The 27,886-nt window shown below is 38.6% G+C and overlaps 1 protein-coding gene across 1 annotated transcript in view; it reads right to left on the minus strand.

The window, feature by feature from the left end:
• The window catches only part of SYNE1 (spectrin repeat containing, nuclear envelope 1), a gene marked incomplete at its 5' end in the record, with an annotated part of 158,814 nt that overhangs the window by 88,472 nt on the left and 42,456 nt on the right, over positions 1 to 27,886 (minus strand). Inside the window, 14 exons of the mRNA XM_009869161.1 lie at positions 1,647 to 1,841; positions 3,083 to 3,244; positions 4,022 to 4,189; positions 9,262 to 9,402; positions 10,468 to 10,662; positions 14,038 to 14,181; positions 16,123 to 16,305; positions 18,113 to 18,235; positions 20,682 to 20,867; positions 22,623 to 22,760; positions 24,255 to 24,437; positions 26,539 to 26,691; positions 26,906 to 27,061; positions 27,654 to 27,819. Coding sequence (XP_009867463.1) covers positions 1,647 to 1,841; positions 3,083 to 3,244; positions 4,022 to 4,189; positions 9,262 to 9,402; positions 10,468 to 10,662; positions 14,038 to 14,181; positions 16,123 to 16,305; positions 18,113 to 18,235; positions 20,682 to 20,867; positions 22,623 to 22,760; positions 24,255 to 24,437; positions 26,539 to 26,691; positions 26,906 to 27,061; positions 27,654 to 27,819 — 2,293 coding nt within the window. The remainder of the gene's footprint in view (positions 1 to 1,646; positions 1,842 to 3,082; positions 3,245 to 4,021; positions 4,190 to 9,261; positions 9,403 to 10,467; positions 10,663 to 14,037; positions 14,182 to 16,122; positions 16,306 to 18,112; positions 18,236 to 20,681; positions 20,868 to 22,622; positions 22,761 to 24,254; positions 24,438 to 26,538; positions 26,692 to 26,905; positions 27,062 to 27,653; positions 27,820 to 27,886) is intronic.

Raw genomic sequence — 27,886 nt, forward strand, 5'->3', positions numbered from 1 at the left:
AGTAGTGAATAAGTTTCTCATTTTCCTTTGCTTGCATGCACAGCTTTTCCTTACCCTATTAAGCTGTCATTATCGTGATCCACGAGTGTTTTTGCACGCCTTCTAATTTTTCCCCATTCCATGGGAGAGGGGAGTGAGGCCAAGTGTTTGGCTCTTGGCCAGGGTCAAACTACCACACTTCTGTAAGGAAATCTAACCTGTAAGAGCAGGGCAAAACCCTCATACAGGGACACGGTTGCATAGCTTTTCTGAATGCTTAATGGGAAAATGTTAGAGTAATTTAAAGAATAATGACAGTTGTTAAGTGTCTCAAATAATCCAGAGCTGAAGAGTTTGCAAGCTCTAGTTATTTAAATCAGGTCCACAGAAAGAACAATATTATCAATCCACACCCTTAACAGCAAAATATTTTCATTTCACGTTCTATCTGTATTTCTACATTTACATCCCTGCAGTGTTCTGGAAGATTTTATCTATGAAATCAGAGCTATAAAACTCACAGATTAAATTACTGAATAGTATCTACATAACATACATCTTAGTCAAGGTTACTGTGCGACACTTGTGCTATTGGATTAAAGTAACTGTCAGAATATTAACCATACTTAAAAGTAGTATATTTGATTCATGCTTTACCTTGAGTTAGCATCTCCCTCTATGTACTATCAAGAAGTTTGTAAGATTCCATATGAGGTGCAAGTTATAGCAGCAAGATCCCTATTTTACTTCCAGTCCCTTACTTTTACATAAAAGCCATTTTTCTTCTGAGGAGGCAAAACCTAGTGCAGTTTTTTTAAGAATAACAGTGTTCACTGTCTCAGCTAACTGCATAGAATTAATGCAGCAGATGCACCTAGGGACTCCCTTGTAACCCTGTTAGATCCACAGAGCCAGTTCCCTCTAAGACTCTCAGAATAAATTGATGCTGGAAATCATGAAGGTAGCAGTTGCTTGTTTTTTAACTCACTGCTGTGGTTCTTAGCAGTGCAGCAGTAAAGCTGCCCTGCAGTGTGCAAAGCAGCTAAACTGTATTCAATTTTAGTGTGACTGCACGTTCTCACCTATATAATATATACAGTGACAATTGTATACGTAAAGGACTTTTTTTAAATCACCTTAGTACTAAAGGATTCTTGGTAAACCTGGTAGACAAAGAAATAAAGGGATTCGTCTTCCATGACAGAAGTTTGCATGCAAATCACTGGGAAGGGTGAGCATAGACAACAACACAACATTTTGGAAGATGTATTTCTTGTTTTAAGCTTTCGCCCTTCTCTCGTCTCCCAGTTTGGACAGGTGACTCCTCAAAAGTTTACTGTAGATAACATGACCTACCGAGAAAATGTCAAAGTGGATATAAAAATAATATTTTACGTATATATAAAAAATATGAGTCCAGCAGAGTGTTTCAAAGTTCCTTCTGGTTACTCATCAGCTAGCATTAAGATGAGGAACTTGCTAAAAAAGAATGTCAATTTATTACTTAAACAAATAGTGAAAAATGAGCAGAACGGAAGATGACTTTTTTAATTATCAGCTTTCAATGGGGACAAAGTACTTTGGTGAAAGCACAGGTCTGCCAAAAGTAGCTCTCAAGATCTGGAACGTGATCCAAAAGACCTAATCCCAGAGGTTTTTTCTCATACCTCTAATAGCTGTCGTTTTCCTGATGCCTTCATTCTAATCGTGGCCATTCTTTCTGCCAAGACTGTGAGAGTGGACTGCAAAGCCAGCTGATCAGCAGCTTCTGCATCCAGTGGTTCTGACACCAGCTCCTGGGCTAAAGATGTCTGAAGCTCAGTGATTTCTTCTTGCAACATTAAAATCTCATCCATCAATGCCTATTTAGAAATGAGAGCAGAGAAGATATTTGCTTCATTTATCAGTGAAAGGAAGTATCTCAGGACAAATGGGACTAATATAAAATTCAAAATTACTGCGCCAAGGGAGCATGAGGAACACAGAGTAGGGCAATACATCACTGTTGGTTTCGTAGAGTCAGAATTCAGAAGGACTAAGTCCTGCTTTTAGATGCTTAAGCTAGGATCATGCATCTGATAACTGAAATATGGATTTTAAATGTATCACAAGAAGGAATTATTTTGGAAATATTATACATGTTTAGTGTTCCAATAAATTTTCTGCAGGGCATTCTAGTAGATTCCAGTAGTGAAGATAATTAAGTGTGTGTTTCTGAGAGAGAAACAGGGTCATGAGTTAGCTTCTAGCATGATACTTACTAAGTGGTCAAAGAAAATCCAGCAATATATGTGAACATCCAGAGGTTAACTCCATGGCATAAAAGAAGTTCCTACTATCATTCCTATCCTATAAATCAGTTTCCAAGATGAAACAACCAAAAGATGCTGCATAATCAATACTTTAGAGCAGATACTTTACTTTCCTGTCTGCTAGTATACAGACACTGCACGCCCAGGACATCACATAGTGCTACAAAAGCCAAACGTTATCCTTTTCAGGTCACGGAGTTCCTACTAAAATGAGAACTGAACCCACCAGATAGTTTCAAGCTATCAAATACAAGGCTTAGATGATTACAACTTGCACATATGATCGATTGGTTACTTGACAAAATATACTCTTACTATTCAGAGCATCATTTCTCAAGACTTCCCTCAGGAAGGAATTTTTTGTGTGCTTTATTTGTTTGTTTTGTTTAACAGGGCAAAAATTGTATTTAGATCAATTTACAACGCATCAGTATTTGTTACGATGAATCTGGAACCATTATAAATAGTCTGACCCAAGGTAGTTGCATTGATGCTGAAGAACAGAATGTGTAGGTGTCACTGAACACAATCTTTATCAAAAAGATTGAAAATTTTGACTGGATGAACTCTTATAATCTATTCTACTTTTTTAAAAGGCTCCACATTACACGATGTTCAGAACAGCAGGAAGTCAGAAAGGCAAGCTACACAGTTAACAGAGAAGGTTCATAAACAAATGCATGTTTTTTTGAGATATACAACCATGAAGCACACTACTACATAAGAAAAGGGAACTAAAGATATACAAACAATGCATGCTCTCCCTCTATTTCTCACAGGTAAGTTTTTACCTGATGTTCAGCCATCTGGCTCTCTGGGCTTTTGGCTGGTTCCAGACTCTCATTTAGTTTGATCTCTATGGTCTCCATTTTTGTGGATATAGACTGGAGTGTGTCCTGATACTTCTGTTGCCGCTCAAGAGCTTCATAGAGGGTGCGCTGCTTTTCACTGATCTGAAGAGGAATGGAAGGCGTAAATTCTGACTTCCGATACAGGAATTGCACTTTCTTCTGCACCATACATCCCTATGCTTACAGGACTAAAAACAAAAACTTGCAACAATTTCTCAAAATTATCAATTATAAAGCAAACCACCCATATGAAAAATATTAATCTGATTAAATATCATCAATCAAATTCTAGATTCTGTGACTGAAAAGAATGGACTTCAATAAGCAGGGAAAGCCTAGGTATATCTTCTGCCTTGTTTTAGATTTTACACACTCAAAATGTGGATGCGCGCTATTTGCTCAATGCATAGTTCTTAATACCCCATAATAACTCCTGTGCATCTGCAAAGAACTAAAATTTATAGGATGTGAACAAAATTTTGACCGTTTGCATACATCAATGAACGATTATGCTGCACTACTATGATAAAACGTGTTAACTTGACTCAGTATTAGGAGTAACTGGATTCTTGGGCCTTTTTTACCAACCCATCCAGCAAGAGTGGATTTCCCAGTTAGGTTATGGAATATAGTCTGACAATAGCTAATATTTCTGAAAGCAACCATCAACTTTAATTACTTTCATTTTTTGCTTAATGGACGTCAATCCTGCACAAGCTTTCAAACAAAGAACAAAGATAATATAATAGTACAACAAACAATTCTTGTTACCACCTAAACCCCAAGAATTGCAGAGAAGAACATTAGCAGAACCACTTCATTGCATTTTATTCCTTACAGGCTAGCAGATTATTTTGAACCCTCCACATGAAGACTTACCACATTTTTCAATGTTTCCCAAGAACGCTGCAAATCATCCAATTTGGCACTAGCAGCTGATTCTAGGCCTGGTTCATAAAACTCCTGGGTGGCTGACGTGCTGGGTTGAATTTTAGCAGCTTCTGTCTGCAACTGTTCAGCAGATAATGCTTGGTAATAAGCAATGTCCTACAAGCACGAAGCACATTATTGCACTTTCAAAACAAACAATACTGCATGATATCCCACCACATACTGCCCCACTGCATGTGTCCATTAAAAAAAAACCCACAAAGTCAAAACTAACAGGAAACCTCTGAGCAACATAGTCAATAAATATTTAATAGTAGCAGACGGAGTATGGTTTGGAGCTTCACTGTGACAAAGATTGTGAAGGCATTTTTTTCATGTTTGTATTAGCTAGGAGGTACGGGAGGCAACTGTGGACAGAGATAGAAAGGCTGGGAGGAGAGTGCTACAAGTGGGAGTGTTATTTTAGCATCATCACAGCTACACATGGGCAAAACTCATCACGACAGACATCACCATAACAGTGTGTTATGGTACTGTAGGTGGTAAAGAGTATCACTCTAAGGAACACTAGTACAGAGAAGGAAACAGAAGAACCAAAAAGGAATACTCTGAAGGACTAGTCAATGATGTAAGAAAGAGTACGAAGCACTAGCTTACAGCAAGCCTTAAAAGAAAGAGGTTATCTCAACAAACCTATAAAAGATAGGGGGAAAAGGACCAAAACTACTAATGAAAATGGGCAAAAGTTCAAATTACCATTGCAAATTTAGGGTAGAACTGTTTCTCATCAGAATTTCTATACTTAGTGTGTGGGGATTTCTTCAGCTACTGCATGTCACAATTAAAAAGATCTACAGAAAATGTAAAACTAAGGAAACATGCACAATATATTTAAATCAGGAAACTAGGCATGATGACAAAGATCATTTCAAATTCAAACCGTGTATGACAATTACCACTACATCTATTTGGAAGGTGAAAAATACTGCAACCTTCCTTCTTCTCACCTAGTAGCCCTACTTAGTGAACCATGCTCCAGACTGTGCAACACAGCAGCTGTTGTCCAGATTCTTCAATCATTTGGATTTGAAAATGCCCCTGGTGAAAATCTTAAGACACAGTCTTGCTGCCAGTGAAATCAGTGAGAGATTCTCCTCCAATTTCTGTTAGGTTAGATCAAACCTTCTCCTTTCAGTCAGCTCTGAAAGCTATCACAATAATGTATCAGAAAGGGTGGCCAGCAGGACCAGGGAAGTGATCGTCCCCCTGTACTTTGCACTGGTGAGGCCACACCTCAAATCCTATGTTCAGTTTTGGGCCCTTCACTACAACAAAGACACTGAGGTGCTAGAGCGTGTCCAGAGAAGGGCAACAAAGCTGGTGAAGGGTCTCAAGTACAAGTCTGATGAGGAGTGGCTGAGGGAACTGGGGTTGTTTAGCCTGAAGAAAAGGAGACCTTATCGCTCTCTACACCTGCCTGAAAGCAGGTTGTAGCGAGGCGCGGGTTGGTCTGCTCTCCCTAGTGGCGAGTGATAGGACAAGCGGAAATGTTGCACCAGGCGAGGTTTAGATTGGCTATTAGAAAATATTTCTTCACTAAAAGCATTGTCAAGCATTGGAACAGGCTGCCCAGGCAAGTAGTTGAGTCTCGACCAAAAGACGTGTAGATGTGACACCTAGTGACATGGTTTAGTGATGAACACAGCAGTGCTAGCTTAATGGTTAGACTCAATGATCTTAAAGATCTTTTCCAAGCTAAACAATTTTATGATCCTATTCTAAAGGGTCTGAAGGGAGGATGCAAAGAAGACAGAGCCAGGTTCTTTTCAGTGATGCCCAGTGACAGGACCAGAGGCAATGGGCATAAACTGAAAACACAGGAGGTTCCCTTTGAACACCAGGGAAGATTTTTTTACTGTGAAGGTGACTGAACACTGGGATAGACTGCCCTTGGAAGCTGTGGAGTCTCCATCTTTGGAGATATTCGAAAGCCCCCTGGATATAGTCACAGACAAGCTGCTGTGTGTGGCTCGAGGAAGGGGATTAGACCAGATGACCTCCAAATGTCCCTTCCAACCTCAGCCATTCTGCACTTCTGTATAGGTGTCTAAACATTAGGTACTAAACAAGACTGTTTAGTACCTAAACAGTACCAGAGCAGAGAGTATAATTAGGATGTTAATTTGGAGCAGAATCTGTATTTCCCAATGTAATTCCAATGTTTTCTAATACTGTATGTAAACAAAACCAAACAAGCTCTGGAAGGGCACAGAAATCATGTCACTCCCACCAAACTGTCCAAAAGTGTCAGATGAGGTACTTCTGCAAAGACAATGATTGTGAAACTTGAAAAATTTAATAATGAAAGTGTTTACAATGTCCAGAAGCCAGTGGGGCATAGGTAACAGCTTAGTACAGCATTCAGTACTGCAATTTCAGAATTTCTTTACTGTGACCACAAGTGATCTTTCCGAGTCATGGTGAAAAATTGCACCAGTGCAATCAACTTCTCATTTTGCCTTGTCTGCAGCTACTCTCCTGGTCTTAGCTAGGCCTCTCTCAAGAAGCTGTGCTTCTGAGACTTCTAAATCATGATTTCCTGAATGAAGCACTTGCTTTTACAAAGAAAGAAAAGCAATCCCTTTCCCCATCTTTCCTTCTAGTTTCTGGGTATACAACATGGCAGTCTCTTTTTGGCAGAGTTTCCACATGATATTAGTGTGAACTCAGGTGTTGTTACAAGTAACAGATTTTATTGCCCCATAAAGTCTCTAACATCTCATGTACTCACGCTTTGCTGTTAGCATGTAGGGACAAAGGCAGGGCTTAGATTTCAAAAGATATTTAACAAGGGTTGTTGCACCCTAGATGAATTTTCATAAAGGAAGGAGAAAGAATGATTAAGTAGGCTGCGTACAAGGAGACAGAAAGACATTTAACAGTGACCCAGTGCTGAAGACCTGAATCCCAGGATCAGCTCTGGCCTCCCAGGCTTTGTGCCAACACTAGCTTTAGTACTGCAGCACAGATGAAGTGTCTGACTTTCCTACACATCAAAATAAACTACATCAAAGGACCATTATCTGTTGCTGAAATATTATACATATGTACAGTCTCATTTTAATCTATATTAATATGGAGAACCAGTATTTCTGCTAGTACACAGTTGGCACTTGTTTTATATTTTCATTACTTGTTAGTAACGTGAGAATAGTAATATAAGCATAAATGTTCAAATTTAGACTAGCTACGTTCTATCATTGAGAGATGCTAAGACATCTTGATGAAAGACTGTTCGAGATTATTAGGGATGAAACTAAAAACAATTTAAACATCCAGCCTTGCCCTCCCCAACCTCCACTTCCTAAGTGCTTTTTAATTTTTTTCCAAAGACTAAATTAATGTAATTTTTTATTTTCTACAGTTTCTGTTCATATGTTTTTCTGGTACTTTGCAGGTGATCTTCCTATGACAAATTATTCTCTTAACACTGGCTACTTTTTAAAACAAAGTATTTCCAAATTAGTTTCACTGCGTCTTACTGAATATAAAATATTTTAAAGTTACATTTAAGATCCTAATTCATTAATCTCCAGAATTATTTTTTTGACGAACCTTCTTTCCTGAAGTCTCCCTAGGCATTCACCATGATCGGCAATGGCATTTTCATAACTTCTTTAGTTTTAATGTCATGTGAATGTGAACCTAAGCATTTTGTAAGTAAAGCACTGCATTTTGGGACATTCTTCCGCTTATTGTTTAGCACATGCATCTCATTTCAACATTATCCACTCTGCAGTAACCTTAATCTTCAAAGCTTTTAGATTATTATAACACCATTGATTTTATCACTTTCAGAGAACTCCTGCTGTTTTTGCCCTAGTAGATCACATTGCACTTTGGTGTCGGCTCATGGTGCAACAGCATCTTCACTGGGTTTTCGTTATTATTTGAGTTACTGGAGCTGTTAGCAGCTTGGTTTTACATTTTAGAGAGATGTAATGAACTGATATTAGCTTTGTTTATTAGGAAGCAAACTACCCTTGGTCCTTTAACTCTTTCACTGATTAACGCTGTCACAAGACTTTTCTGCTGAAATATACAGCTGCCTTTCTACTGTAAGTAAACTTTACCAGGAAATTTCTGATTATCTGAAATGACAACATTAGAAAAATCCTTTTCCTTCATTATATAACTTTTTTTTATGCTGTTGAAGACTTTGTCACCATTCTATCTTACCTTAGTATTCTTTCTTATGTCAGCTCATGAAAATTAATTATTTAAGTTTAGCAACTTGTATAGCACCATATGCATCCTTGAAATTAGTGAAAAATCAATAGGCATCTTGCTCAAACTTCTCTAATTTTACTCAGTAATGAAACAAGACACACTCTACCCTTTAAGTCTGTAGTGGTCAATTTTGGAAACAGTTAGAAATGCAAAACCAAACAGTCAACCACAAAATCCACAGCATGATGAATTCAGTGAGGTGGTGACTGCTCCTAAGGCTCATTTCTAAACTTTTAAAGCTTAACATTTCATGTATGCCTTCATGTGAGTGACGCTCACTATGTTGTTTCACTGCTTGAATTTTAATCAATGCTGATGTACACTTGTTGCCATTAGAAGTGTGAAAGCCCTCAGATTTGATTTAAAAATCTAACTTCAGTGATTTCACCTATGTGCCTCATTAGCACTTAAAATAGACTGTCACAGAAAGTATGGAATGAACAACACATTAAAAAAAGTACATGAAAGTTAATACTTGAAATGGTAGTAAGTGGAAGATATCAGACTGTGACTTCAATGCTACAGTGGCAATGCTACAGTAAGATAGATGTATACGGACATAATACAATGTTTTATTATGGGGAGTAAAAAAATTGCATTTTTTCTCAGGATGCAAGATTCCATTGAGTACTACTAAGAAAATAAATGGTTATAAATAGAAAATAGTAGTGATATGGAAGAGCCTTGCGATTGTCACTTAAAATTTATTTTTTAAAAGAGTGAATAGCTGTGACACTAGATTTATACATTTTAAACTCCAAAGTCAATATCTGCATCCATTCTGAACTACAGCCTGACTCTTCATTTAGGTTAGAGGTTAAGCCTCAGTTCCTTGAAGCTATAGGTAAATACTACTTCAGAGGATTAAATAAACCACCTGTGGAATGGAACCATGCATCTCTGAGAAAAAAGCTGAATGAATGCCAAGATGGAGGTACCTGGTTAACAGAAGCATCTGTATTAGCCACAGGTGAGGGAGAGCGACAGGCAGGTGGAGAAGAAATCTCACTGTTGGTTCCCTCCTCCCCAGACTCCTCAGTGACAGGGGAGAGCAGCGTGTGACAGCGACCAGCAGTCATCTGCCACAGGAAAAGCAACCCCAGATCACAGGAAGAAAACAAGTTACCTCAACTTAAGTTTGACTTAGACTGAGATCAAAACAAGAAAAGCACCACATGGTCAGAATTACCATGACATTATTTAGTCACACTTCTTTATCCTACATTTACCAGTTTAAAAACCTGGTTGAAGTCAATAGTCTCATTTATTTGTCATAATTCAGCATGAACATGCTCTCCTGTACCCAAATGAATTTAAGAGAAAACATACAGCAAGTAGCTCAATAATAACAAATTTGGGGTTGCTTAAGTGTTTTCTAATACAATCACTGCCACATATGGAAATACTATGGAGAGCTACAGAATAATGCAGTATTTGCCTCAGTATCCAGGCCTGGTCAGAACAAGGAATAGACTTGCAATATAAAATACACATAATCCAGTAGCAACACATTCCTCTTGCTTCCTCAATGCTGTTACACAGTGATAAATCCTGAAATCTGCACTTTATTTTCACTCAGGCAAAAATCCCAATAGGATCAGCAGTATGTTTGCAATGAGACTCAATTAGAAACAAACAAAAGCAGAGTAATTCAAACATGAGGCCTATAGCAGTACTTAAACAGTGTTAATTTTCAGCACACTGATCTGGGAATATAGAAGCATACTGTCAATTACCACAACAACACTTTAAGACAAGGGCTTTAAAAATATGGTGTCTAAAACCTATATACTGTGACACATTACAAAGTAATATTTGTTCTCATTTTATCTTGTAACTGCAGTTTCTCAGCATTTGCACTTGTGTGCTGACAGCTATGAAAAAGCACTGTATGTGCATCTATTACAGACAACTTCCACTGGTATTTGTCTGTTAAATAACTTCATCCTTTATCAACAAGTCTTGAAACCCCATATAAAGCAAAAAACAGTGAGAGGAAGCTGCAACTTGTTTGTTTGCCACACTCCAGCCATTTCGAAAGCAAAATGTAGATGTGAGCTGTGGCAATTTGCTACACAGGAGTGTTGCAATGATGCAAAAGCAAGCAGCTCAGGTAACGGCACTGGGACCAATGCATTCCTTACCATAACCACCGAGGGATGAGCAGGGTGGGCTGGGAGCAGGTCCGAGTCCAGCTCCTCCATTCCCTCCGAAAGCCCCTCCACTTCTGTCACGGTCAGCAGCATGGTGGCATGTTTTGCTTTCATTGTCAGCATCTTGCACTTTGAATTCAAAGAGGCAATTTGCTCCTGGTATCCTTTGATCTTCTGAGCCAGCTCCTGAGGAAACATTTTTTTTTCCCTAATGCAGAGGCAGCCAATGGAGGCCACAGGACCGGCAGCATTTCAGCTTCCGTGGCGAAGGCAAGCTCTCCCCTCCAAGCCCAGCCCATAACATCACAGCGCTGCCTCCAGAAACCCCGCACAAGGCGCAGTACTAGCTGTGACAAGCAGGATGTTGATAGTGGAGGGAACAAGTCAGGCTGCGTCTGGCTGCACAGCTAAACCGCAGAGCCCAGAGCTCTGAAGCAAAACCGGAAAAGTGCGGCGAAAGGCTCTGGGCACACAGTAATCGCAGAGGGGAGGGAGAGACACCTCACGCTGCCATCCAGCCCGAACCTGACGCCAAGTCTATAAGCTTCAGGCTGCAGCAAAGGGGAACGTTTCTCCCCCGTGCTGTCCTATTTTTCTCCCCCTCCCGTTCTATTTCCATATATCTGAGGAAGATGAAGCTCCTCCGCAATAGTGCATGCCATGGAAATGAGGTCATGTGGTAACAACTACTGTAAAAAATGCCCCATTCAGCTCTCGCCAGAAAGGATGAATTGTTCAAACGATAACCCACAGCGTCTAAAAAGATCAAATGTGATGGGAACAATCAGTCACATAATAAGATTAAATGCAGACTGGATCACTTTTTCCCAGTGTTTGGATAAGCTATATTTTAATCTTCTTTTGGTTTTGTCTAAGTCTTCAGAGTTAAAAGCTGCACACAGTACTAACCTTTCTTTAAAAAGAGCTGGAGAATCTAGTCTAAGGCAAAGTATATTTTAAAATATTGTTTTATAGGGCTATGATATGATCTGTCTGCATGGTCAAATACCATGTTTAAGTTTAGTCAGAGAAGAAAGCCTGAGAAATGAATAGCCTTAGAAACTGACTTGTCTCCTCTCCTGACCTATGCTACTGCCCAGCTCAGTGCCCAGTTTCAAAGCTTTCAATTAATATACTTAAAAAACAGTGGAAGATTTTCATATTTCTGCCAAAGCTATCATTCCTGTCTCCCTTAGAGGTTCAGTAACACGATGGAATTTTGATCTGCAAGGTAAAAACAACATTTGTATAATCTGGACTGCTAAATCAGTGATTATTCACTCAAGTATATTTTTCTCCTTTACTTTTATATCTGCCTTTATTTCCTCAAGAAGCACAGGTTTTCAAGGAAAAAAACAGCAACAGAAGTTCCAAGATCTAGTAGGTATAATAAAAAGTATTACAGTATCTTTTAAAAAGTAAAATAAGATTACTGCTTCAGGCTGGTAAAATTAACAGATTTTTTGGTTGTATAACATCTTCAGGAAACTTTTTCCTCAAAATCAGAGTGCAGAACCGCCAAAGCAAGAAATACAGAGTTAGCAATGGAAGCAGCACAAAGACAGAGGATGATACTTTACTGCTTGGGTTTCAGTGGTATCTGGTCACTGTTACTAGAGTAAAAAAAGGGGGCCTTCTTGGATCTCCAAGGCTTATCCTGGAGACTAAGCAAAGCCTTGAGTATGACATCAACTAGATAATTGAAACCCAAACCTAGATGAAATCAAGCCGTAACTTTAATGTCTAGCAACTAGAATAGTTATCTGCGCTGTTTGGCAAGTACCAGTCATTCACCAATGCTCAGTGAATGACATCTTTGGGGCTCTGTAGGAAATTACTATCATTCAATATACCCACTTGGTTCCATCAGTATTACTGAGATGCAGTACTATTTGTGACATTAATATCCAATGCACCCAATATCTAACTGAGCATCTCTCAACTGAAAACAAAGAAAAGGAAGAGGAGGCAAAAACGTGATTGTGAAAAAAAGAAAGCAGCTTATAAAAGCAATGTCCTATGAGATGCTATGCTGTCTTTTAAAATAATACACAACTGTCTAATTCCACGTTCTAAAATCTGAAAGTCTAAAGAAACATGTTTCAATAAATGCAGTTCCGGTATGTAACTAGTTATACACATGCATAGTCATATAAGCTTCCTACAAATCAGGGTGTATTTTCCTTCTACTTTCTTCCTCTTTTTTAAATTCTAAATATAGCTACTACAAACGTCTCTTTAAGTTCTTGTTCATGTTTCAATAGGGAACCTGGTAACTGAAGTTTTCTTAAATTAATAACACATGTAACAAGCAGCTTGACAGACTGGCCTTTTGAAGCAGTATAATAATACAGGGTTCAGTATATCCCCTTTATGCTGTGCTTTTCCACAGTTATTAAGCAGATCAAATATGAGCCAAAAGTATGCACATCTCAGTCTTTCAAATACTCCTTACTCCTAAATGTGTAAAGCTTCCAAGAAAGAAAGCTTTCTGCCCTGGTGATCCCAACATGTGCAACAGACTAAAGCTGCTGCCTTCCTGCAGTTTTTTAGAAGGACTCCCTGAACATGTTGAAATGCCAATGAAACTTCAAGCTACCTCATTTTTAATCTATTCCTCTCTGCAGCATCTTTCCTTCCTCCAGCAACATTACCCTGTATCACCGAAGTCGCTCTCCTGCATGTGCCATTCCAGAACATTTGTACAGAATAGTAGCATTATTACTTCAGTACTAAAAACCCAGAAGTGTTTGTTTAAGCAAACTGCTCTGCACTGATACTAAGTAACTTCTTTAACACTTGGATAGAAAACAAGCAACACATATAATATTAGGTTATACTACATAATAGGAGATAGCTTTAATTCAAAAGTAAAGAAATGGTGCCATCTGGTGCCAAAAGTGACACACAGACATCAATGGTCCATTTTCTATCCCAAGAAATACACAGTAGACAGGGGATGGGGAAAGCAGCTCAGGAGCTCCTATGTCAGCACAAGTGAGAAGGCTGCACAGAGACTACCCTGACTCCTGCGAGAGCTGCTAGTCAATGAGTTTCAGGACAAGACCTTTAACTCCACAGGACAAAACTCTTCCCAACAATGGCTTTAAAAGAAGCCTTTGAGCAGAACATTGCAGAGTTTTCCCCAAAATCTACTGTGGTTTTCCTGTGATTCAAGTTCCTTGATGTTCTCTTACAGGATGGAAATGTGTAAGTACTTCAGGACATCCATATATATAAAAGGATCACTGAACTAGCAGTGATCACCGGATTGACTGCTCAACATTGACCTCTGGGATACTTCCTGGTCAAGTGCCAATGTTAGCTGTCCATTAATTATGCAATGCTTTTGTTTGTCATACTGTTGCCTGGAGATTAGAACACATCTAACTGGAGAAACAAACGAATACACATGGTACCAATAGCATGAGTTTCCTATCTAATCAACTAGACTTGAAGAACTCTGAAAAGCTGCTGAGCTAATTTGTGACTGTTGCTTATGAAAAGTTCTTGGGGGTTTTCTGCCTTTGAGCAAGTGTTGTTGCATTTTGGCTTTCCTACCTCATGACGTGAAATCTGGGCCTGGAGTTCCTGGATGTTGCTGGTTGCTATTGGCTTGTCTTGGATCTCACGATGAGCACTCTCTATCATTTGTTGTAAATGTTTCATTTCCTGTTCATATTGCTCGTACTGAACCACTGCTTCCTAGAGGGGGAAAAAATAATTGAGCGTCCACATGGAAATAAATATTTACTTAGGTCAAGCATGCCCAGTCCCCTTTCTGAAGTAGAACAAATTTACATCTCTGGCATTTGCACCTGGATACACAAAGCAGGAACACTGTCAAGGAAAAAGTCTGTTCAGAAATACTGTGAACTGCAATGAATTCAGTGGTTTCATTTATTCAACTGTTTCCAAAGATCAGTTCGCATAACATATTGTTTTAGATATGCAATATAAGGAGCCAGAATTTCTGCTTCCAACACATATCTGCACCAAATATAAGCACCAAAAGACAGCATTGCCTAGTTTTACTAAAAAGCATTTTCATCTGCTTTTTCACTTCAAGCCCCCATTTATTAAGTGGAAATACTGTATGAAAAACCTAGATTTTACAGAAAATATAACTGAGATTGATTGATTCAGACTGATTTCTACCAGTGCAGAATCAGTCTTTCTATCATAGGTTTACCAGCAGTTTGTTTAACCAGTTTTAAAAACTTTTTAGTGTGACATTGTACTCTTTCTTGTCCTTAAGTATCATTAAGTATCCTTAACGGTAGAAAGTTTCCTGTTACTTAACTTGAAGTTGTACCCTAGCTCACTATGTATTTTTCTATCACTAAATAGTAGGAAATGAAACCTTATTCTCTTCTTCAGAAATCACAGAATGGTTAAGGTTGGAAGGGACCTTGAAGATCATCTAGTTCCAACCCCCTTGCTGTGGGCAGGGACACCTCCCACTAGCCCAGGTTGCTCAAAGCGCCATCCAGCCTGGCCTTGGACACTGCCAGGGAGGGGACATCCACAACTTCCCTGGGCAACCAGTTCCAGTGTTTCACCACTCTCATGGTGAAGAATTTCTTCCTAATAGCTAATCTAAATCTACCCTCTTTCAGTTTCAGGGCATTGCCCCTTGTCCTATCACTACAGGCCCTTGTCAAAAGCCCTTCTCCTGGTTTTCTGTAGGCCCCTTTCACGTACTGGAATGCCACTACTAGGTCACCCCAGAGCCTTCTCTTCTCTAGCTGAATAACCCCAGCTCTCTCAGCCTGTCTTCACAGCAGAGGTGCTCCAGCCCTCTCATCATCTTCATATGGCCCTCCTCTGGGCCTGCTCCAGCAGGTCCATGTCCTTTTCGTACTGTGGGCTCCAGAACCGGATGCAGGACTCCAGGTGGGGCCTCACCAGAGCAGAGCAGACAGGAAGAATCACCTCCCTCAACCTGCTGGTCATGCTCCTTTTTTGACGCAGCCCAGGACACGTTTGCTTTTTGGGCTGCAAGTGCACACTGCTGGCTCATGTTGAGTCTCTCATCTCAAGTCCTTTCCTTAGTGCTGGTCCTAACTTGTTCTCTGCTCAGCCTGTATTTGTGCTTGGGACTGCCTTGACCCAGGTGCCGGACCTCGCGCTTGGTCTTGTGGAACTTCATGATTTTAAATGTTTAATTATAAACTCTAACAATCAAACAAAACCTAGTTTTCTTGTATTTAGCAAAATTTGAAAATGCAAATTTAATAGATGCTGAATTTTAAATAAAGAGGAAAAAATATTTTCATCCTGGAAAGTCATTTGATGAACTCAATGGTTTTTTATGCAATCATTATAAGTGGTTGATGCTATAATGTTATCTTAATTTCATTAACTGATTATACTTATTATAAAATTAACCTGCATACATTTGTATATTAGCTACGTGATGAATTATTCCTAAAAACATTAGAGAAAACCAGCAAGATCACAGAGAGAACCGAGCTGAGAATCTGATGAGTAAATCAACAATGGTTGACATGACCATGATTGTTAAAACTCCCAAAAACATGGAGTCAGAAATGACTGAAACTTAGCAGGGAACCTCCTAATGGTATTACACAGAAGAGAGGAATGCACAGAGATGCAAAATGCGCGGGACGGAGCTGCACTTGCCTGCATGATGTTGCACTGCTGAATGGCCGTGTGCTGCAGGCGGCTGGCCTCCTCCTGGAGCCGGAGGGCACTGTGGCACATGGGCAGGCTGGTGACCACCTCCTCAGGAATCCTCAGGGCACTCTGACAGACTTGTACCGCCTGGACTTTGGGCTTCAGCGACTCCATTTCAGACAACAGGTGCTAGAAACAAAATCGGTGCCACAGTATTAGACAATTTTGCAGAGCTCCCAGGGCATTTTACTTAGCAATAGAAAAATAATGATGAGCCCAAGCACAGAATCAAAGAATGTTAGGGGTTGGAGGGGACCTCAAAAGATCATCTAGTCCAGCCACCAAAACAAATTTGATTATCTGTTTTCCAAATTGAATACAATTATGGCACACTTCTTCTGTAGTTGCTCATTCTGCAGCAAGGATACTTTTAAAAATTAGTTAAGCAAAAACCTCATGTAACGAAAACAATTCATGAAAAAGCTAATAGTACTTATTTCTAAGTGTCTAAGTACAAAGATATCTCTCTTAAAATATCTTTACAAAAATCCACAAATCAAAGCAGCCTAAGAGTCATTTATGCATACACATAATGTTAAAATCCAAATAGAACTCCCTGCTGAGACACAGTACATTTGAAAACCAGCAAATGAACCTCACTGTGTTCACAGCCTTCCTTTGAAAACACAGACCATGGCTGGAAATGCTGCATAAAATTCAAAAGGCGATCAAACAGAAAGACATACAGCTACACAGAAATCTTTTCCTTTGAATAATCATGTGCTGGATGCCTTTGTTAATAGTCTCTATTCCATTCACAAAGTCCATTCAAGCTGTCTGTTCATATGCATGAGAAGGGTCTAAGTGCAGTGACTGGAGAATAAATTTGATCAGTGCTCTTTTTATCTTTATTGGGAAGTTTAACGTATTCACAGATAGAAAATAAAACCACATAAATTAAAAAAAAGAAAAGAAAAAGGCAAAGCTGATGAAAAGGACCTTAGAAAATGACTTTAAGTTCAATGGTTAAAAATCAGCTTGACAGCACATGTGGCAAACAGGGATAAAGACTGTCCGTCTCCCTTCCCCTATACCATATGCAGAAAGGTAACTCAGTGGGTCTGAAGTGCATACTGATGAGAGGATTGTGGTTTGCTCTTTGCTTCTCTGTCTTCGTGACATATGGTGGATAATCTAACCGCACATTTGGTGTAAAGACCGATCCCTCAGACATCACTGGTGAGGCCTCTGGTAGGCCCCATACTGCTGGCAAAGGGTGCATTTGGCACCCAGAGGCACCCTGGGGGCTGCATGCCAGCTAGGCACCCTCCAAGACCCTAAAGTAGACCTGCTGACATTTAGTTTTCACTGGCAGATGAAGACCGTTAAATCTCTGTATTAGCTTGCAGCAAGAAACATTTCTTAACTCAGAATGCTATATAATTTGGGTTATTTTTCTTGTCATGATACTGAGACCAAAAATAGCAAATCTCCACAGCAGGCCAAGTACAATACAGAAAGTAGCAATATCTCATGGATAACATACAAAAATGTAACCGGGCTTAAGGAAAATTGAATTTTCTCTCAGCTTTCCAGTTGACTATTCGAGGAGCTAGCCACACACCACCTTACTGCATCTCTATCTGTAAAAGGATGATAACAATCCAGACTTCCTTCTTAAGTACTTTAAGAACCTTTTGATGAAAAGCACTGGATAAGAACTGGTATTTATTGTTGTTGTTGTTGTTGTTGATTAAACTTGGACTGGTGCACATTTTTCAGAATTGCATCAACCTAATAACGGACACATGAAAGATCATACTTCAACCATTCCTTTCAAGTGGAAGATTTTTCCCTTTCCATCCCTTGCTCCCAATGGTAGTAATTTGGGGCTAGACTCCGAAACAACGACCCACAATCACTCTCACCAACACTCACTGTTCTTTATATAAACTCACACTACTCGAGTGCTAACTTTGAGGTCCTGGCCTTTTACCTGTCTGTGAGAAAGCTGCTCTTTCAAGCTCAAATGCCCAAGCTCCGGAGAGGTCAGTGTGGCTTGGGCTCGCTCCAGAGCAGCCTGCAGGGCTCTCACCTCAACTTCAAATTTCTTCATGTCCTATAACACAACACATTCCATTCAGGGATAAGTAAGACCAAAAAAAGAAAGAAAAAAATCACAATAAGCATACCTGATTTTGTAGCTATGTCCCTCATATACAGTGCCAAAATTAATTCAGTTTTAACAATGACTTTTAATGTTTAAAATATCAGATAAATATACCAGTCACATAACCAGTCTAGAAAAAGAGATCTCAAAACCACAGTTATTATTTTAAGTACTTCCTTAATCTCAAATACAGCATATATTTTATAAAGTTCATTTCACAATGTTCGAGGCCCAGAAAGGAACTCAAGATGTCCTCTAGTTATCTTCCTGTAACAAGACAGGACATAACTCTCTTATCTCTATATACTGTTCTTGAAGACCACTAGCAGTGGAGCCCCACTCATTTCCACAGTAAACGTATTGGACGATTTCAGTATTTTTTTTGCAGGAAGTTTTTTCTGACAGTCTGACACGAACTAAACTTTTGTTGCAATTTCAATCCTCTACTTACTCTTCCATTGACAATAAATATGAAGAACAAATTATTTTTATTTTCTTTGCATACATTGCATGTTAGGATAATCCTTTCTCATGCATCTTTTGTACAAATCTATACAAAATCGCAATCATCACTCTCTTCTGTTCTCTCTCTAGTCAGTCCACATCTCTCTTCAAGTACAAAACTGGAAACCTCGCTGGAGACCAAAAGGTAGAACAGAAGGACTTCTTCACATATCTTAGAATTACATACATTATTTTCTGCACGGTGTTTGAATTTTTTACAATGAGGCAACATTGTTGACCATTTTCCCATGATCTGCATTATTAAACTTCAGACCTTCCAACATGCTGCATCAAGTCAGTAGTTCCTCATTCAGAGGAACATGTCTGTTTTTTCCCATCTAAAGAGAACAATCTGCCCCCGTCTCTGTTATAGGGCAGCCTAATTTTTTCAATTAGTCTCTACATTTGGTGTTTTCTAAGCATCCCAAAAGCCATGATCTCTAAATCACCATCCAACTCATTAATGACAATGTTGAATATTACCAGTCCCAAGGGAGAACCGTGAAAAACCCTGCTTGATGTATATACCTCCTTTTGGGCTGTGAACCACTGATACTTACAGATCAGTTAAGTTTTCTAGTAAGCTTTACATGTGCCTATTGTATTTTCAAATACATAAACATTAACTTTGGTAATAAAAATACAATGTGAAACATTAAGGTCAAGATATATGACACATTGTACATTTCTATATGAATCTGTCTATTATTTTCACATTAAATTGAACATTTTTGATATGATTTTCTTTTCTTCATAAATCTGTGTTGAATTCCACTCATCTCTATGTTTTCTTACAAGAATTCCCAGTTTATTCAATTGTTCCAACATATCTCTGAGTACTGAAGCTAGTAAGTTTCACTTCTATTATATGTACTTATATGTGAATCTGGTTTGTTCCATGAAAAAAAATAAAATAATAAAAGCCTTCAGCTCATAAAATGTGGTTTACTGATTTGTGCTTTTGCAAAGGAAAGAATTCTTCTTCAAAACCTTTCTGTTACCCTGTTACAGCTGCTGCAGATGCAGCATTTCTGCTGTTTCTTGTAAATGTTGGGAAATAAGAGTCAAACGTGGAGAAGGGCCATTTTTAACATTAGCTGCAATTGTTCTAACATCTGGTGACAGCCTACTCTCTTAATTGCCTTTAGGTATTTTCCTGTTAAGTAGTATGTAACTGTAACAGGTGACAGCAAAAGAACCTCTATAAGTATACTAACTATACCATTCCAATATACATTTTTTCCTGAATTATTGTATCAATTAAGAGAAAAAAAAATTGAAAAGATTTCTTGTCCTGAAGGTAAGAGCAAGTAGAAAAAAATTCTGTGTTTTTCACTGTGTCTTGCATCAGTTTAGCATGCCCTCAGGCATTGCATAGGCATAACACACATTGACATTAACAATAAACCAATATGGAAGAGCTGCACAGAAATGTCAGCAACATCAAAAAAACACTTTCATTCTTCTCACTGCATTCCATTGTAGAGGTAGGGCTTACATTACGGAATCCTGGCTGGCCCAGTATTGATCTGAATTAACAGACAGCAGACTTTAGATGTCTTTTAAGAGAAAAATAAAAGATATGGCACACTGTAAGTGCCAATGCAAACACTTTTCAAGTATCTAAACATGGGCATTCAGTGCCATTTGAGACACCATGGTCCCCAGTACATACATTCAGAATGGCCAATGACAGGACCTGCAGGAAACTTGTCCCTGTCTGGAACAGCACTTGAAAGTAGTATCTCAGTGGCACAAGATATCTAACTTCAGGCAACACAATCATGACCTTTCCAGAACACAGATCATCTGCACTGCTTATAGTCTCGGAAATATGATGCACAAACCATCCAAGCTGCCAGCTAGCATTAGAAAAACTGCTTTCACATACCTTGGCAGCATCTTGGAGATTTGGTAGCTGCACTTTGATAACTTGCTGTAATTCCTCTGTCCGCCGTCCCAGTTCCAGAACTTGTTGTGACATTCCTTCAGTACAATATACACTTGCTAGATACTCAATCCTCTCACTCATGGCCTCAAGATCCCCATGAATCTCTGCAGACTCATCAAGCATAGTCTAGATGGAGATATGAACAAATTGAATGCCAAAGTTGAGCTTCAGATTAAACATATCTTCAAGCAATTCCTGTTTTGCAAACTCCTCAATTTGTACACATCTGTAAGCAAATGATTAAGTTCTACTGATTTCCTGTAAGGCTAAGGCAGTATGCTTAATTCTGAGTGTATGTTAAAGTGCTTCATCTTATGGAGACTGGGAAATCAAGGAATAAGTCAGGAAGCTTCAGCAGCTGCACTTATCAACATACTCAATTTAGTGTTTTGCTACACACTCCTTCCTGTAAAAATACGCACAATCTATGGATAAGATTTGTTCTGGAAGCCTGATGTACCTAATAGGAAGCAGTAGAAAGCACTTGGGCTAAGTGTTACAGCAGGGAGGCTGACACAATGGAGGGAAGGGATGACATCCAGAAGGACCTTGACAGACTTGAGAAGTGGGCCCATGCCAACCTCATAGAGTTCAACAAGGCCAAGTGCAAGATTCTGCACATGCGGCAATCCCTGGTATCAATACATGCTGGGCGATGAAGGGATTGAGAGCAGCCCTGCAGCGAAGGACTTTGGGGTGTTGGTGGAAGAAAAATGGAATCTGAGCCAGCAATGGATGCTCACTCTGGAACAGGATGCCCACAGAAGTTCTGGATTCCCTCTCCCTGGATGTGTTCAAGGCCAGGCTGGATGGGGCTCTGAGCAACCTGGTTTAGTGGGGGATGTCCCTGCCCATGGCAGGGGGGTTGGAACGAGATGATCTTTAAGGTCCCTTCCAACCCAGACAATTCTATGATTCTATGATTAATGCTGCCTAAAAAATGGCTGCCACTGTGTTCTGTGGAATGGCATTGGTTAAGCCAGTCTCCTCACTAACTTTTGAAGGAGGAAAAAAGCCATAGAAAGAACAAACCGGAAATGCTAAGTTATCCTCAGGATAAATGGCCTAGAGGTTCCTATTCAGAACAGAAAAGTGTGACATACTTCATTGCCTAAATGCAGCTGAGAATTAACTAACGAATATATAAAAACTGTAATTAAGTAGTCACATTTTGGCACTAGTGAGACGCGATCACCTTACGATGCTTTGATTTGTTTCACGTGGTCATGTGACACTGGTCAAGCTTGAAGCTTATCATACCGCTCTAATAATGCAACTTACACATTCCATACACAGGCACACAGAGAAAAAATTGCACTGTTGCAACGACAGCAATGTGATGTGAGATGTTCAGGAAGGAACTGGAAGAAACTCATCCAATGAGTATCAGCTTGAGAACAATTAGTGTGAAACTCATTGGATGAGAACAAAGTCTATTCCAGTGTAGTGTAAAGGAGAAAATAAAATATAAAAAAAAAGAAAATAATTGTTTCTTTAAAATTTTTGAGATATATTAGCTGTAATGAGGTACTGAGAGTGATAGAATGACAGTGTATAGACATACTATTCAATCAAAAGCTACTATGAAGCTTGATTAGACATGTACTTGATTACTATGTACTTGATTAGACATGAAGATCAATTTTGAATCATGTGGTTTTATTCAACAATATATCTTTATCTCAGTCAAAACAATTGTCCAACCCAAATTAAATCATCTACAACACTTGGAGGAGCAGCCAAAAGAAAGTCACATAGCATTTTTAAACCTTTTTTCCTGAAGGAAAGGAGGCAAAAAAGGTGTAGGAAATAAAACTTCACTGCTTAGAAAGTAACATCTTTGATACACTGCCTTCTAAATTTCAAAGGTCATACAATCACCTGGTAGGCTTTAAACTGATCACGAAGCTGAGAGGAAGAATTCCATGTTATACTACCGTGCACTAAGATATTTGCTTTCTCGATCCATTTCAGTATGAACTCCAGCATGTCACTGTATTCTTCCAAGTGTGAAGCAGCCTGCATGTAAAAGAAAAATCCACTTAAGTCTAAGATGCAGTTCTGCACAGTTCTTAGAGAATGATAAAATTAATTTCATTTCATTTACTGTTTTTAACTCGGGGATAATTTTAACAACTTTTCCTTACTGTTGAATATAATTTAATTACTTCTATATTTATGGAGTTAAAATAGGTCTTCTTCCAGTAGCAAGTATATCTATTTCAGGGGAAAAAAGGCACTATAAGAATGTAGGTCACACTGAGAGAGTGCACTGATGCTCAAATATATCCTAAGAGTTACACTTCCTGCATATATTTCAGCCTCCCATGTAAGCTCCAAAATACCCTCTTGTTCAATTTGTGTCTCACTGCAAATCTCCTCTGTGCCACTGTTCTTTGTCTCTTTCCCCAAATTAACTTTTTTAAAAACCTGCACTGTCCATTCAGTCATATTTCCATCAACAGAAATGTTATACTTATTTCAAAATAATGGACAAAAGCTCTGCATTCCGATTCACCCAATTTCTATTTAGCAAAGTAGTCTTTAGTTTCAATTTTCTTCTCACTTAGCAGGAGTATTTCACTGATTTTCATGCATTTGTCCTGCATGAAGGACGGATCAAATCCAAGGTGACTAAACTGTATTTGCAGGCAGTTTGCCTTACCTAAAATATTTTATGACAGGAAGTGGATTTCTTGTTGCTAAACAAAGATATCCTAATGGTTAAATCTCTTCACCAAGTACCTTTTCCTGAACTCTTACTTGGAGAGTAAATTTCTGTTTTTCTTTAAAACAAAATTTCGGAGGAAATTGAGAGGAATATCACGAAATAGTTATATTTTTCAAGCCTCAGAGAAGATTCTTCATGCACGAAAAAAAAGGAACTTATCAGGGTATTGATGGCAGAACAAAAGAAAATCTATTTATAGCTTTTAGCTAGAGTTTTTTGGGATAACAACAACTATCAAAAAATATTTAAGGAAGTTTCAGGGGATTTGAACCACAGGGATAGCATCTTTACAAATGCCAAAATGCTGCATCAGCATTTTGCATTATCAGGGCTATTGCATCTAGGCTTTTCTATTGAATCCACACATTATATTCATCCTCTACAGGTTGTGAGCAAGGCAAAAATTTTTAAAAATATATTACTTTTGTAATGTTGCAAATATAGGTAACCATGATAAAACACAAGTCCTGTAAAGTACAATGAAATACTACTTCCTGGCACGCTACTGTTTCTGAGAAGGTCTATAATATTTTCAGGCCACCAGAGGAACCAATGAGCAGATGATTCATGGAAGAGGATGTTAAAGCAGCATTACAGAATTTTTCCACCCTCCTGATCTGACCCATCTGTGCCTCTGATTGAGGTGTAATGCAAGCCCTGACTAATAATAGGTAGATGTGCCAGGGAATACCCCTACCTGGATATCTACTGGAAAACAAAGAGCTGCGCATGCTCCTTCTGCTCCTGACAGGAAACAGCAGAAAGGATTTTTAAGATCATACCTGACCAAGCTTGGCTGCTCTGTACTCAGCCTGTCGTACAGTCTGTTGGTGCAGTGCAGTGAGTTTCCCTATCCTGCTAGCCAGCTGCTTAGCCAGCGGTACATTCTGCTCTGCAAAGTCCTGCACTGATGCGTCTAATTCCAACAGCCTTATGTTGCAGCTGTCCAACTCTTCACCAAGGATCTAGACAGAAAAACAAGAACATCAGTGATCCAGGAAATGTTGGCTTTCTGGTTAATTATTTCTAGTCTAACTTGCAACTTTTATACCCTGTCCAAAGTCTCCATGGTTTGTTCCATTTTTAATCTGGCTGGAAATCAACAATGCTTGTCTAAGCAGGAAGGCAGAACAGCGGGATATTTGGTCATCTCTTACATGTGTGTCATTGCTCTTTCTTCTCTGACTTCCTGGCTGAAATGGGTAACTATTTGCCCTCCCACAGCAAAACACTGAGTCACTTTAGAGCGACAGAGAGACACTAACAGTTCTTGGCAATCATTCTGTGTTTGGTTTTGAAATAAATAGTGAGTACAAGTTGCCATGACAAGGATTTTTGTTTAATGCAAAGGCGTTTTGTTTTGTTGCCGTCTTAAAATACACCCTTACAAACTCAGAAATACATAATTACTCATTAATGCATTATAAAAACTTTCATTTTCATTTGCAATTTGCATTTTCATAGCTGGATCTTGACGCAAGAGTAGTAGTCTGGATCATGCTAGACTGCTTCAATAGAAAGAGATTTTAAAATCAATTTTTCTTACCATGGTTACTAAGTTTCTGTAAAGTTTAAAAAAGAAACCTAAAAGGTTTACCACATCTCACATACTGATAACACACTTAGGGGCTACAGTTTCTTGGGGAAAGGGTACTGTTGGTTTTTTCCCTGTATTTTGCAATATGAATAAAATAAGTCTCAACAAACACTCTAGCCCCCTTCCGATTATTTTTAGAAAATCAAATAGCAATGATCAGACAAAAATGGATTCAGAACACTGCCCTAGCTACAGGCGTTTCAAGAAGTTACTTCAAGATCTTCAGGTTAGGGCTGTCCTGGCAGACACACATTAGAGTGTAAGTGTAAGATCAATTGTTATTAAACAAATATTATTCCATGAATTTAGTGACATATCTACCTACATGTAGATACAAAGAGAGATGTTGAACTACTCATCTAGATACAGAGACACATATTTCAGGCAGGCAGAAATAAATGCCTACTATAGAAAGGATGTAGAATTTATGTGCTGTTTAAAAGTGAGGGAAGGGTCCATTTGACTTGGGTCACCTGGATTTAAACCAGATTTTTTATTTTATTTTTCACAATCAGTTTCAATGTTAATACAAAAATATTTACTGCTGTAACCAAAGTCAACCCAAATTCAGGAGTATCCGCCGAGTGCTACCATAAATGCAGTTGAGGGAACATCACTAAACCTCCAGTGACAGAGTTTTCTTCTATGCAATGAGGGAAAGCACACATCACTATCTTTCTGCTTAATTACTGGAACAAAAGAGACACACCACACTTAAAGGGATAAATTTAAGTGACACTTCCTGCAAACCAAATGGTACTTTGGAGTATACTGAGAGCAACTTGTGAAAATACACAGGTAATTTTTAACATACCAGACATGCCAAATCTTCTCATATTTGGTATGTTTTGCTTACTTTCAGACAGTAACTTTGTCAAGTTTTTCTTTGACTAGTTAAAAACCCAAAGCAAACACACAAACAAAAAAATAAACACCCTCAACCAGCCCCTCCACGACCTTTTGCCCCACAAATGACTTACTCTCATATGATAATCCTAGGTTGGCCATTACACCTCAGTACAGATGAGCTGTTCAGACTGTGGCACACACATAAGATTAAGAAAACCGGCAAGAGTCCTTCGCATTACCTTAACTGCACCAGTAGTACTTACCTCATTATTGCACCAAATGGTACGATATGGACTACTCGCTTAAATAAAATTCTACTTATTGCGGGTACAGGTGTACTGTAAAGAATGGTCCTTTCAGCACAGATTGGGAAAAGGAGCAGTTTGGGAGCCTCTCCAGCTTTCCCAGATTGCAGTCATAGTCATTCTTCAGAGACACATTTGCAAAGAATATAATTTTTAAAAAATCTCATCAACCAACTTTATTTCTGGCCATTTTTCTGTTAAGCTACATTAAAAAACATGTCACGCAAATCTTTATGAATACAACTTTGGTATGAAGTGAGTGTCCCCATTTAGAAGAATTTACGGTGTAACCAAGTAATGAAAGCCTTGTCTCACCTTTTGTTCAAGTTTAGCTTGTGCTATATCATTTGTTTTCTTCTTCAGTTTGGAAAGAATGGCATTTAGTTCATTTGCTATCCTCTGGATTTTCTGACCAAACTCTTCATTCAATGTTTTGATCTGCTGAGTTTCTCTTTCTTTGGTTTGAATCTGTCAGCAATAAAAACAAAATTCAGTAACCTGAAATCACTCCTCCCGAAAGGAAATTAACTTTCATTTAACTTACTTTCAATTAAAGGAAGAAGGTAATAAAACTACTCTATGTTGTCATAGTCTGACCACATTTTCACGCTGTATTTCACTAAGTCACAAAGTCTGAAGAAAGGCTCTAGACACACAACACATTTATCTAATTATACTTTACCTGATCCTGTACAGTTACAAGGGCCAGCCCAACTTCTGCTAAATGAAGAGAGAGTTCGGAAGGCAAAATGGTATAAAGCCCCAAGTACTTATTCTGTTGTTGTTCAGCCATTTTTTCAACAGCCTGGCGATGAGTAGTTACTTCACCAAGGAGAGACTAATAGAAAAAAAACCAGTATTGTTAAGAACAATGGGAAAAACACGTCTGTGTAAACTTAGCAACTGCATACATTACATGCAGCTTATGACAAAGCGAATAATTTTCAAATTTTTAATGGGTTCATTAAAAAGAATTTTGTGTTTCCCTGAATTCTTATTTATGACTATCTGTCCAGTTCTCTGTTCGTGTGTGACCACATGTATATAGAAAATGTCAAGTTTTCAGCACCTCCAGTGAAATACGTTCATTTTATTTTGTTGCTTCCCACCCCAAACTGTCAAGACAGAAATGTTATGCTCTGCCCATTCACATTCTATGGTTCTCTCATATTTTAGACAAGAGGAGAAAAATTGCTAAACAACATGCTAGTACGTAAAATTGCATAAATGCAAATACTTAGATATATCTTAAGAATCTCTAAAATAAGGTATTATAGCCCATCAGCTGCTTCATTATTTATAATTTTTCTAGTGGTTTACTCAAAATCTAATTAATATTCTCTAATCTGAATTGGTGGTTTTGAACTGATTAACACTCACTAGCAGATAACTATGAAGATTTAATTTAGAAATTGGCAAATTTTACAAACCTTCAACTCCTGAAGTTGAGTATCCACTTCTACATCAGGGCTTAATAAGTATTCTTTTGTTTCCTGGATCCAAGACTTCACAATATTAATCTGAGCTTCAACCTCCTCACGCTCCTTCAGCTCCTGTTTCACCATCTTCACACCTTTTTTCACTTTCTGCAGCATACTTCAGAAACAAAGAAACCATAACCATTTGTGAAGAATTAAGCAATGTCTAAAAACATTACTTTGTC

Source organism: Apaloderma vittatum, unplaced genomic scaffold (assembly GCF_000703405.1).
Source record: "Apaloderma vittatum isolate BGI_N311 unplaced genomic scaffold, ASM70340v1 scaffold8415, whole genome shotgun sequence".
Taxonomy (NCBI): Eukaryota; Metazoa; Chordata; class Aves; order Trogoniformes; family Trogonidae; genus Apaloderma; species Apaloderma vittatum.